This window comes from Peromyscus leucopus, chromosome 9 (genome assembly GCF_004664715.2).
Source record: "Peromyscus leucopus breed LL Stock chromosome 9, UCI_PerLeu_2.1, whole genome shotgun sequence".
Classification (NCBI taxonomy): domain Eukaryota; kingdom Metazoa; phylum Chordata; class Mammalia; order Rodentia; family Cricetidae; genus Peromyscus; species Peromyscus leucopus.
In genome coordinates this window covers 7,757,099-7,770,563 of record NC_051070.1, presented here as the reverse complement: position 1 = coordinate 7,770,563, position 13,465 = coordinate 7,757,099, and the positions used below count along the sequence as shown (strand labels likewise).

The window sequence follows — 13,465 nt, the reverse complement described above, 5'->3', positions numbered from 1 at the left end:
CAGTGTGTTGAGAGTATCTGATGAGAGAAGGTTAAGACACCATGTCCTTCTCAGTGTTTTGCTTCGCACCTTACCTTCTGCCGTTTTTGTACCTCTACACACTGAGAACCCAAGCCTTGCGATTTAGGAACCAAGTGTTTTGTAGGTTAAGTGTCTCTCTCTCTCTCTCTCTCTCTCTCTCTCTCTCTCTCTCTCTCTCTCTCTCTCTCTCTCTGTGTGTGTGTGTGTGTGTGTGTGTGTGTGAGAGAGAGAGAGAGAGAGAGAGAGAGAGAGAGAGAGAGAGAGAGAGAGAGAGAGAGAGAGAGAGATTTAGGGGAGTAAAGATCTATGGATCTATGGCTCTCTAATATGTGCATTCACTATTTGTTTTTAGAAAAGCAGAAAGCAGCTAGCCACCGAGAGAGGTGGCTCTCCTGAGCTCCCAGATTTCTTTTCTGTGTTTATTTCTACCCTGGCTTTGTGTTAGTTACACTGTGGGAAGAGCAACAATTGGAAATGCAATGTTCTTTATCTCCAGAAAAACATAGCGCAATCACAGTTGCTCGCCTCACACACTTTTTTCATTTTATTGTGGTTTATTTATGTCAGGAAAGGTAGCATTTCGTATGGGTATGGAGACTGTGAAGTGATTGAGAAAATAGGGACCTTGCGTTTCTAATCTTTTCCCTCTTAGCTAATGGTTCGCGATCCACTCCAGGTTTTGCGGCTGACTCTGCCTCTGAATTTCGGCGGTGCACTGGGTAGCACGTTTCTCTCTCTCTCTCCCTCCCTCCTTTCTCCAGTGTCAGTCTCCAGGATTTTCTCTCTTCCTATTTCAAGAAGACTCGCACAGGCTCCCCCAGTCTGTGTGAAGCTGAGGTTTCCCCTGGATCCCGTACATCTCCATCACATACCTCCACGCACACACCTCCACGAGAGCCCAGCGCTCACACCCACAAACACGCGCGCACACACTCGCGCCGGCCTGTCCATCTCCCTCCGGGGGGGAGCCGGCGCGCGGTCCCACCTTCGTCGCACACACTGGCCAGGCGAGCTCGCAGCGCTCCACGACTCTGCGGCTCGGAACTCGGACCGCTGCTCTGAACGCCCCCACTGTGGTATTTAAAAAAAAAAAAAAAAAAAAAAAGACATTTCTTTGCCTTCTCCTCCTCTCTCGCCTTTCTCGCACCGTTTTCTACCCGCGCGGCTAGCCGAGCCGGCTGCATTCCCAAGCCAGCCCTGGTTGGCTTGCCATCCTCCATCTGGCTTATAAAAGTTTGCTGCGCGCAGTCCAGAGAGCTGCGCGGCTCGTCCCCTCGGCTGGCGGAAGGGGGTGACGCTGGGCAGCGCCTAAGGAGCGCGCCGCAGCCTCTGGCGGGCTTTCGGCTCCAGGGGCAAGGTGAAGAGCGAGCGCACAGGGAGCTGGGGACTGCCGAGGTGGACTTGCACGTTACACCATGCCTTCTTGGATCCGGGCTGTGATTCTTCCTCTCTCCGGGCTGCTGCTGTCCCTCCCGGCCGCGGCGGACGTGAAGGCTCGGAGCTGTAGCGAGGTCCGCCAGGCTTACGGTGCCAAGGGATTCAGCCTAGCGGACATCCCCTACCAGGAGATCGCAGGTAAGCGCGGGCGGGCGCGGGCCCGGGGCCCGCTGCAGCCCCGAGAGGCGGCGGGGCTCCCTCTCCCTCCCCCCTGTTGCTCACTTGGTGCTCACTTTCTGCGGGTGGCTCCCAGGGACCCCGCGTCCCTGCATCCTGGCGGCTGAGGCTTGTCCCGCTTCCCCGGCGGGAGGAAGGTGTGCGTGCCGGCCGCCTCATTGTGTGCACACACGCGGGAGCACCCTCGTCCCCTCCCTCGCTCTCTGCGTCTGCTCCCGCGCCCGGCCACCTCGGTGGCTGGCCTAGAGTCGGCCCCGGCCGGTAGAGCTGGGGACGGTCGAGAGGAGACTGCTAGAGAAGGCAGGGAGCTGAGCGGGGCGCCCATCGCATCCCCCTCACCGGGGCAAACTTGGGAGAACTGCGGCCACAGTTCTCTCAGCGCCACCGTCTGAGTGGCGCCTTCTCCACTCCCGCCTTCGCGCCGGCGGGGGCGGTGGAGAGACGCGGAGGTTCCTCTACTCCATCTCTCCGTTCTCCAGGTCCTTCCCGGGGACCGAGCGCCCGGCTCCTGGGCTGGGGACCGGCCACTAAGGGGACACGTTGCCGCGGTCCCCAGGATCTGAACGTTGGAGCCCCCGGGATGTAGCGGCGGGGGAGGTGGAGGGGGGTGCTTCGCAGTCTTGTCTGCTCCAGATTTGGGGCGGGCTTTCCCGTTAGGGTGCCCCAGTGCTTCCCCGACTGCGGTTGGTCACTCGGGCTGGGGAGACAACCGGGCCACCCGGCGCGGTCTCGCGCTCCGGCCCGTGGGCGCACGCGGAGCTAACTTAAGCGGGTGACCCGATGGGGGCGTTCGTCTCCTCCGGGGTCTGCACTTCACGGTCCGCGGCGGCTCGCCCGATCCCAGGCGTTCCTTCCTCCCGAGCCCCCACCCTCAGCCGGAGTGTGCGGCCCTTCGGGCTCCACCAACTAGTGCTGAAGCCTGGGTGTGTGTTTTCCGGCTCTTAGCTCCAACCGGACCCGAGCTTCTTTGGGGCTCGGTGAATGAACCGTGTAGGGGACAGATAATCCTTTAGCTGAGTGGGAACTGAGCTGAAAGAGGCCCAGGGAAGACTGGAGATGATGTGAGGGCACGGGCTGCTCAAACCGGGTAGCTGGAGTCCTAAGTGACCTCAGATTGCTGGATCGCCACCAGACCGCGTCTTGCCAAAGAACTGGTGGAGTGATGGGAACCACTTGCAAATATCTTAAAACATCTTAGTTTTAATACGTTGTGGAATTGCTGCTTTATTAGGTCGATCTCCAAACTCTCGGAATGAGGGTCTTTACTTACATCACCATTAACACATTTCTATCAATTTGGGAATTGCCAAAAGGGGGGAAAAACATGCTCATACATTACAAACAGCGCGGCGCTTTATGTAGAAGGAGCTTTTTTCAATTCACAGTCAGGCGTTCTGTTCCCTGGGTCAAGAAGGCTGCAGAAGCTGTAGTGAATTATAAGACTACTCTTTAGTCTCCGGGATTTCGCCCACCCCACGCCAGCACTCCCTAATTTGTTAATCAATGACTAGAAAGGGACTGCGCCTGCAGCTCCTTAAGTTTCTTAACCCTCCATTCCCTTTGTCTACTGTTATTTCATTCTTTTTAATTAATTGATAAGGATCAGCTTCACCTTTTTAACTCCCCAAATCTCAGGAAATTCAACTTTTAAAAGGCTTGGAGTAGGGATCCCTTCTAGGAACTCGTTTTCTCCTCTAATCTGGCCATTTTAAAACTGTGTCTTTTAAACACACATATTTCCCAACGTGATTTCAGATAAGATATCTCCAAGAAGAAAACAGCTAAGTATTTTTAAATTGCATCAGTATTCTTTAGTATGTAATGAGACTCCCAGGAGACTAGCACTGACCCTCAGCACCTTCCGGGGGGCCTGACTTATCAGAGTGCAGAAGCACATTGTAAATAATTTCTGTAGTCACCAATTACTTTGCTGGAGAACATTCCCAGTGGCTGTGCACATGCTTCAGAAGTAGTTTAGCTGCAGAGGGTTTCGGCTGTTGTATATCTTTTGTCTTCCCTACTGCCTTAAAAATCACAGACTACTAATAGCTCCGAATTCCGAAAATACATCCACCTCCCTGCACTCACTTGGGCCAAGAATGAGTGCAAGCTGAGGACTCTTTACCTTAAAGCCCAGTGCCATCCAATGCTGGTTGGCAGGACCAAGGTCCATGTGCCCGTGGGGTCAAAGGCACATTTGATAGGAAAATAATGAATTGTAAGATAACTGAAGAGTTTCTATTTGGGGGAGCGTATTTTTGTTTTCAAAGTAAACTTTACACAGTGCTAAAGTAAATTGCATTTACTATTGCTTTTGGGATAATCACAATTTAAATAAATGTGCCCTTCCTGTCCTCCCTAGCTCTTGGTAATATTTACCCCCAATTATCTAGTATTGCTAAGAGTTAGTGTGGGGGCTATCCTTTCTTTAAACTCTTTTTCATCCCTTGCCTTGCTTACACGTCCGGTGGTTTGCTTGAGAAATGGCATGTCTGTCAGGAAACCTGCATTTAAAAGAACCGCTCTCCCTCTGGCTCCAGGTTCCAGTTGAGCCATGTTTGGGAGTAGCTTGCTTAGTGGGATAGCTGAGGAGGAAGAAGGATATTATATTTAATCTCAACCTTTTTAAAGTTTTACTCCAAGCTCACAGTTGTAAAACAATGTTGCCCCTTTCTCTTCCCGGGGTAGAGAGGTGTTCTTCAGACTATCAGAGGGGACTATAGGTAATATATAAACTTCAGCTCTTAGGAAGTGCCTTCGGAGGGGGAGTTGGCACCATCAATCTTCACCCAGCCTTGATTTTAAACCCATGTCGGCAAATTAGATAGACTCTCCTCCTTGGAAGATCTCCAAGGGAGCCGACTCTGGAGCCCCTCTTAGCGATCCATTCTAATACTTGGGAATTCCTGTGGTACAAGGAGTGTTTCCAGAAATCTAGCCAAAAGCCTTCACAATGGCCTTGCTTGTTTTCTCTTGTTCTGTGTGCTGGGAAGATCCTAAGCTCAGAGCGTCAGGAGCTTGGTAAGGGACCTTCTGATCAAAGGTTCACTCTTTCCTCAAGGCTCATCATCCCCATTTCTTGCTGGTGCTAAGCATCTCAAACAGTCCCATAGCAGATAATAGCACTTGCTTAGGCTGGGGTTCATTTTAGCTGTAGAGTGCTTGCATGGTGTTCACGGGGCACTATGTCTCTAGCAACACACACATTCATATACACTCACACTCTGACATATACACTCTTGCTCACAGTCTCTCACACACACTCTCACACACTCATAGACTCATACCCATTTATGTACTCACACCCACACACTCACACCCACACCAAGACCCCCCCTTCCACACACACACACACACACACACACACACACACACACACACTGAAACATCACCCATATAAGTGAGAATTCAGAGAACGTTGTTTTAGAATTTCTTGTATTTAGCTTTGTTGAGATCTTTATAATATTTCATTCTTCAGAGTAACTTCTTAGCTTAACATGATTCCTCTTTCCTTTATTTATCTAATGTAACTTTGTTTAACACTTCATATATAGAAATTATGTGCCCATCACCTATTTATACACAATACTTAAGCGGGCCAGATGGCTCAGCTAGTTAAAGTGGTTGCTGCCAAACCTAACAACCTGAGTTTGACTGGTGGAACGCACCCAGTGGAAAGAGAAGCAAACTCTTTCAGGTTGTCCTCTGACTTCCAAATGTGGGCCATGGCACCCATGTCTACACATAGACAAGGGTCCAGAAACAAAATAAATACAAAAATATTTCAAAAGAAAATATTACTTTACTCAGTTTTTTCCAATAAGCTAGAATAGATTTTATAAATAAAAAGACAACAGTGAAGACTTAAGTAACCTGCCCAAGGGTGACTCAGCTGACAAGTCTTAGAAGGAAACTCAAACCCAGGAGTACTGGCTTGAGAGTCCACAAACCTCTAGCTTGGCCCATTGCCCTATAGAATGAAGCCCTCAGCATTTGTTGAATTCACACATGCAAGACCTATTCTCTGTCCCTCTTGTGTGTATGTTGTGTGTTGTGGGCCAACACATCCATTTATGTATTCCTACAAGTTGTGAATTTATATTGGGTTGCAACATCTACCATTTCCCAAATCATTTTTCCAGTTCATTTATTGTATCTATCTGGTGATATAAAATATATGCATTGGTTTCTTTCAGAGTACTGGGTATACTAGAATATTAGCTTAGTCAAAAACCTAGGATATTGGGCTAGTCCAACAGAGCTTATACTAGATCATTACCCAGAGAATAGAAGCTAGAGCAAAATTCTACTTTCACAGAATAGGACAAAATTTAAAACCAGCTGTTTTTAATATGTGATTTACCCTACTTTCTCTCTCATTTATGTTTAAAGGTGGGGTACATTTGGACATTAAGAAAGCATTAAATGTTGGGTGGTGGTGGTGCATGCCTTTAATCCCAGAACTTGGGAGGCATAGGCAGGCAGATCTCTGAGTTGAATCCAGCCTGGTCTACAGAATGGGTGGGTCTAGGACATTCAAGGCTACACAGGGGAACCTTGTATCAATCAATCAATCAATCAATCAATCAATAAATAAATAGCTAAATAGATAGAAGAAAAGAAAGAAAGAAAGTATTAAACTATCTTCATGTCTTTGATGAGAATTTCTCAAATACTTATGTCAAGATCTACTGTGAAAAATGGGACTTTTTTCATATTCTGCGAGTGTTGTGTTTTCAGTCTATATTCTGGCCTCATATATATGGATGTGTATTCTTCATATATATATATACATATATATATATGTATATATACAACACACATAATAGGCTTGGCTTTGTTTCAGTGATTTTTAGCTCATTTTCTTTTCCATTCACATGTAGATGTCACAGTAATGTAAGTGGAAAAACAGTGTTGGTCATTCTTACTCCTTCATAGCTATCTTCAACATCTTAGAGTTGAATAAACTTTAAGTTCCATTTCTCTGCCCTATGCAAAGGTTTCTGACCTTTGCCCTCTACTTTGTCAATGGATGGCTACCTCAAAGTCCTCTGGATGAATAAAGTGAGTCATGAATGAATTAGCTGAATTTCAATTTTTTTCTTCTATGGTTTGGCAAGTCACTAGATTTCTAAAATAATTGCTCTATTTCCAGGTATCAAAGCCATCTGAAGTCCAGGTTCTTAGGCAGTCCTTTTATTAGATTTTTGATCTAAGAGTCAATTGAAAGTGCTCCTTGTAAACAAAGGTAGCTCAGCTGACTTACCCAGAGAATAATCTCTCATTGTTTAAGGACTGACACACTTCTTTTTTTTTTTTCTACATAAGACCCATTTCTTTTAATTGAATTGTCTCTTAATAGTTTGTGACTAGAAATGTAGGCCACTATCAGGATTGACTTGAAGTACACAGCATTCTGTCCTTAAAATATTGTGCTTAAAAAGATTCTGTTCATTTCTATAAGAAAAAAAAGGTAGTATTTAAACTTCTGGACATTCATAAAATACAAAATTGTACTTTCCTGTTATGTGAGCTATTTTGTAAAACTTATAGTAAAATAATTGTTGATCATTGGTTTAACCCCAGTTTCTGTCTTATTTAAACATAAAAAAATTATACAATTCCTCCATAATTTACATATCTCTAGCTATCTAGTTCTAGCTATCTAGCCATTAAAAACAACTGTTTTAATACTTTCAAAATCTTGATGTTACCTTACTTCATCTGCCAAATCTGCTGTCATATCTTTTTTTGAAGAAATTTTTTATTCATTTTGCATACCAGCCACAGATCCCTCTCTCATCCCTCCTCCTCCTCCCCCCAAACGCCCCCCACCCCACTCATCCCCTTTTCTGATAAGGTAAGGCTTCTCATGGGGGAGTCAGCAAAGCCTGCTACATTCAGTCGAGGCAGGTCCAAGGCCCTCCCCTCTGCATGAAGGCTGTACAAGGTGTCCCACTGTACCTTAATGGGCTCCAAAAAGGCAGCTCATGCATCAGGGCTAGATCCTGATCCCACTGCCAGGGGCCCCTTAAACAGACCAAGCTACACAACTGTCTTGCTTATGCAGAGGGCCTAGTCCAGTCCCATGCAGGCTCCACAACTGTCAGGCTAAAGTTCCTGACTTCCCACCAGCTTGGTTCAGTTGTTTCTGTAGGTTTCCCCATTATGATCTTAATGTCCCTTGCTCATAGAGTCCCTCTTCCCTCTTTTTGACTGGACTCCTGAACTTCAGCCTGGTGCTTGGTTGTGGATCTCTGTATCTGCTTCCATCAGTTGCTAGAGGAAGGCTTTATGATGGCTGTCCTGTCTTTTCACTGTATATAATGAAACTTTAAGTAGCATACCAGTTATCTAGCATTATCCAGTTGCCAGTGTTTTCTATAGCACCATTTGAAAAGCATTGCCAATTCTAGTGTGGTAGGCCTGTAATCTCAGCACTAAGGAGGTTGAGGCTGGGGAGCTGGAGTTCTAAGTTACCCTGGTCTACATGATGGCACCCTGTCCTAAAAAAAAAAAGAAAGAACAAAAAACAAACAAGAGCAACAAGAAAAACAGAAAACAAACAGCCAAACAATAACAAAAATGTTTAAATCTCTGGTTTGGAAAATATGTAAATAAAGGAATTCATAGTGGTAAGTCTTGGATAAAATTTTCTAAATTGTAATAATCTGGATGAAGATCATCTGAGTTTTAATGACACTTGGTTACCATTATTCTCGAACTCTTGAAACAGTAACAAGGAACATAGAAACGAGTCTACCTTTGAGCAGCATCTGGCTTACTTCAGGCACTTTCCTGTGTAGGCAGTGAGTGTTTGTTGACTATGTGCCGTGTGTAATCCCCCATGCTTTGTGCTTGCTCTGCAGTTCGGGGAACTTTGATCCCAGCGGTGAAAAAAAAAGAAGAAACTCAGTGCATCATTGAAAACTTAGTCATTCCAGCTGAGATAAGTGTGTAGCATAGTTATGGGATCGTTTCATCTAAACGGAGGGTCTTAGATGTGCATCATTAAGGAAATGCAGTGCGATCTGAACCATAGGAAGCTATCAGTAAGGATGGGGACAGAGGAATGTGCACATATGACATGCCCATGAGAACATTGGAAAACGTGAGAAGAATTCCAGAACCTGTGCTAATGGGTTGTGGTGAGAAGAGATGTGTGAGAAAGAAAAACCAGAGAATCAGAACTGAAGGGCTAGATTAGCAATGTAGGAGTCCCAAAGATAGACCCTTGCATATCAGCTCTGTTTATCAGCTTGACCCTTGGACTGAAATGTTTACAGATGCTAACTCAAGGTTTACATACTCAGTTGTTTTAAGTGTAAATCAACTAAAAGGGGGATGGGGGTGGAGTGGTGGGGTTGTTTTACCTACTTAGGACCTGCCTGCCTAGGATCCCATGTGAATTATGCCTGTCCTGCGTGCCATGGCTGAAGCAAACATCTAGAACCCTAAGATGCTCAGCCCTTTGCAAGTCTCTGCCCTAGACACTTCTATCATATTGTGAAGTTCCATTGCACACCCATGCGAGTGTGTACACACACACACCCCCCCACACACACACACACCACACACACACACACAGAGGACTTTCTCTGTTTGCTCACCCTGCTCCAGGCTGAAAGATCCTGTGACCTCCTGTCCTTCTGTATGGTGACTGTTCAATGGGGAAGAATTCACGCCTAAAAGGACTGATTTCTCTCTGCTTACAACCTAAGTGACCATCTGGGGCCAGGAATGCTTTGAACTCCCTATTAAGGCTTTGGCCTTTAGTCTGAGAGCAGTAAGGGCCCTTGCAGAAGTATTTCCATCAGGAGAGGCCACAGTTTTGAAATCTTGCTTTGACTTCTTTGATAGAAGTTACTAGAAGGGAAGAATATAAACACAAGAAGAGAGGAGCTACCATCTTGAGTGAGAGTGGTGACCAGCCGTGGAAGGAATCATGAAATATTTAGGTTCAATGGGTCCTTCCTAAAGTTATCAATCAATCAGTCATTATTTACATAACCATCACTGTGTGATTACCCATGGACAGTGTGGGTGAATGGGTGGGAGAGAGAGGACCAGGCAGAGAGAGATTAAAAGAGAAATAAATGTCCAGGAATTATTCATTGGCCTACCAAGGCAATGACAGTGCTTTGGCATAATTTATTTTTTAGTGGATACAAAATTTTTTGGTGGATACAAAACTCACTATCATCAATAAGTCAGCAGAAGATTGTCAACAACGTCAGTGTGGCTGATAGAGATTTCTGAAGTAAGGTTGGATGAATTATCAATACTCTGAAAACGTCAGGTTACCAATAGCCAGGTAATCAACCATGTACATCAGAAAATTTTCATTCCTAGATTTTTGCTTTTGTATTGTCCTAGTGTAAAAAATATTGTAAATCTTTCAACAAAATCAAGAACTATTTACATTTTATCATCTTCTCCCTAGGATTTAAAACACGTTTAGGGGATCATGTAAATTTCAAAGGTCATTACCAATTATCAGGACAGGAATCAAAGAATGAAGTGGCCAAATATAAGGCGGACCCTTGAAGGACGGGCAGTGTTTGGCAAGGGAGCGGCAAGAGAAGGTGGAATTCAGGGTGGAGTGGACAGCGGGTGTGTAAAGGACAACAGAGACAGGAATTTATTTGGAAGTGATGAAAAATTATATTGAGCAGCATGGGTGGGGTTGGATTTTTGGAGATCTTTGGACGTCCTCAGATGAATCTGGCAGGAATTAGGTCGTCATCGTGGGTTGCTGGCACTGGAGCGACATGACGGGAGTATTGTTTTAGATGGGTTGAGCGCTGTAAAGAAGATGGATTAGAGAAGGGATTCTTAGAAGCCCGGTGGGAGAGAAGGACAGTTGAGATGCTGCATCGGATCTCTAAGCAGGAAGTGGACAGTCCCAGAGGAAGATAAGGGGAGAAAAGAAGGGTCAAATGAGGCCATCAGAGAAGAGAAAAAGACGTAAACTTTAATGAACTAAAAGGAACTTAAAATCTAGACTCACTCATGTAGAGGTTCCAATACAAGCATCTAAGAACGAAGAGCTGTTGAAGACCTTTGCCTGAAATAATCTGCATCAGTTGAGATGCTTTTGGCAGCAGGTCAGAGAAAATACCACCTCACTGTTTATACAACCATTTCTTCACACAGCAACAGTCCCAACACAGGTCAGGGAGAAAGAAGCGAGAAAGCAGCATGTTTATAGTATCTGCAGGGGCCTTTGCTTGCTCCTCTCTCTGCTCCTGGATCCTGTTCTAACACATCTCCATATGGGCACAAGACAGCTGCTAGAGCACAGAAGTCAACGCCAAAGGCACCGGAAGGGACAGTTTTCCCATGTGCGTATCCGCTGGTGAGAAGTAGATGGACACGGCCTTCTGATTCCAGAATTGCTTCCTGTGGTCATACTGAGAAGGGAAGGGGAGGGGAGGGGAGGGGGGGGAAGAGGAGGGGAGGGGAGGGGAGGGGAAGAAAGAGAAGAAACAGAAAGGGAATGTAGTTCCAGGGGAAAGTAGTCACAGTTACACCCCAACTTGGTAGCTGATGGCCAATGAATTGCTCTGTGAATGTCAATCATCTTAAGAAGAATCCCCCCCAAATTGAACGGTGGCAGAGAAATTTGAGAGAAACTGCCTAGGTTGTATGAATCAAGTAGACATTTCTCGTGATATTTCTTAGCTCTGGCTAGTGGTGAACTGACCAATATTAAATTGTCCTGGAGAGGGATGAGAAGCAGTCCCAGTTTGGTGACATTTGCCAGTTTCTGTGTTATACTGTCATCAGCACCTATGACAAGCTGCCAACGATTTCTAAACATTTACTAGTTGGCTCTTGGGAATTATCGAGAGACTGGATCATCTTAGGAGGTATACATGGGGTCATTAGGAACATCTCATAAACCTCCTACCTTTGTGCTCTTCAATATTCGGACTCCTTACTCCCTCCCCCGCCTACTTCCCTCCCTCTCTTCTGTAGTAATCACAATGTGCTTCCACAGTAAGAAGGCAGTGATCTGGATGAGGGCTTCTCCATGACCTCCACGTGTTGATACCACTGAAGGGCTGACTACCCGAATGTCTGGGGCCTGTCTCACCAAGGGTCTGAATGAGTAGGACAAGAGCGTGCCTACAGTCTACCTTCAGGAATGTTCCTGGGTGATGGCGCTGTTGTTGGTCCTATCATCCTTGGCTCTCTTAAGAGCAACACTGAGGGGCGCAAAGTGGGTTATAAATACAGATGTCTGCCAGCATGAACAGCTAAGTGTTGGGTATTAGTTTTTGTGATATTTTCTACCTTCATCCATCAGGAGAGTACTTCGATACTCTAGACTGCACTGTTTATCTCTCCAGGCTTTTTTCCTGGAGATTATACCATGGCCACTTGGGGCAACTGAGGAAAACAGCCATCTCCCCTGTCCCTGGAACCAAAAGGACTTCCCTGACTGCTGCTAATGATCTGTCATCATTAGTAAAGGGACCCTTTGCATTGCTTTAGAAGGGGAAATGTGTAACAGAATTAGAAGATTTTTTTCACTGTAAGGTCCTTGCTAAATTGGCACGCTTTCTTTCGGCACACATGAATCTTATTATATGCGCCCTTTTATCTGCTCTGGAGGAATTTTATCCCTCTGCCTCATCTTTCAGTTATGCCCACGCTGGCCTCCAGGTACAGAACTAGCCATTTTCTCCTGATCTCTGGGTTCATATGTAAGGAGACTATATACAGAGCTGGTCATTTTTCATTTTTGAATGTATCTAATTACAGATGAGCAGATCCATTCTGAGCATGCCCACCAGGGCTCCACAGTTTCATCACTGGCAGGAGAGCCCCCTATTACAGTTCTTGGAATTTTAAGAAATTGCCTTTGTCCCTCTGTGCCCCCAGGACAGCTTTGACACCAGTGTTCCTCCAGGGATCCCAAGGAATTCTGGACATTGCCTCATAAAGTTGTAGTGAATTTGAGGCAACTGTTTTCTTTGCAGGGAAGAAAGCCTTTTGAAGTCTCCTGAAGAAGGATGAATACTTTTCCCTTATTTTCTTAATGGGTCAGCATACCTTAAAGTCAATAACACTTGTGAGGTGAATTTCAACAAGGTCACCATGCAAGAAGCATTGCTATGTACCAGTGAGAAGCTTTAACCTTTATCTGGAAAAAAATGAAAAGGAAGTAGTGTTCTATAGCTGCTTGCTTTTCCTAATATTTTTTTTTTCTGAATCCTAATGATTGATGAAATAAAATGTAAAACAGACAAGTGATAAGGTTTGTTTGTTTGTTTTTCTCCAAAATGCTTAACCATTCTATTTTCTTAAAGTTCACTGTAGTGATTCATTGCAAAAGGAACAAGTGTTGGGAACTAACGTATGAAACAAGCCATCCCTGTATCTCCGTGTCACTTACCTTCCAGATCCCTACACCTATGCCTACCAAGAAACTGATTTCAGAAGACAGAGGTTTGGTTGAGCTGGAAGTACAAGCTACCTGTAAACAAATCAAGATTTTGTCAGTGGCTTATGTTTTCTATTTGTCTAATAAAGGATTTCCAAGTCTTTAGAGCTCTAGTTGGAGAGCTAGAATTCACTCCTAATCTCATCTGTCACCTCTGGAAGTTCAGGCTCCTTGGTCACCTTTGATTCTTAGCTCTTCCCTTAGAACTCTTCCTGCCATTGACTTGCCTGGAACTTGGCACAAAGACTTCACTTTCACAGTATCAAGTGCTAATGTGCGAAAAGCTTGTATTGTGATTTTACTGTTCACACCATTACGTGGTGTCTCACTGTGCACTTTCTCAGAGACTCGGGGGGTATTAGGCGTCTGGAGGTCAGA

General features: G+C 45.4%; 1 protein-coding gene across 2 annotated transcripts in view; it reads left to right on the top strand.

Moving 5' to 3' along the window:
- Window positions 1-601: 601 nt before the first annotated feature.
- The window catches only part of Gpc6 (glypican 6), a 1,063,315-nt gene continuing 1,050,451 nt past the window's right edge, over window positions 602-13,465 (top strand). The window contains exon 1 of one of the 2 annotated variants that reach the window (XM_028868307.2): window positions 602-1,596. In XM_028868307.2, the coding sequence (XP_028724140.1) occupies window positions 1,437-1,596 (160 nt within the window). In that variant the 5' untranslated portion in view covers window positions 602-1,436. The remainder of the gene's footprint in view (window positions 1,597-13,465) is intronic. The other variant, XM_028868309.2, reaches the window with a different exon arrangement.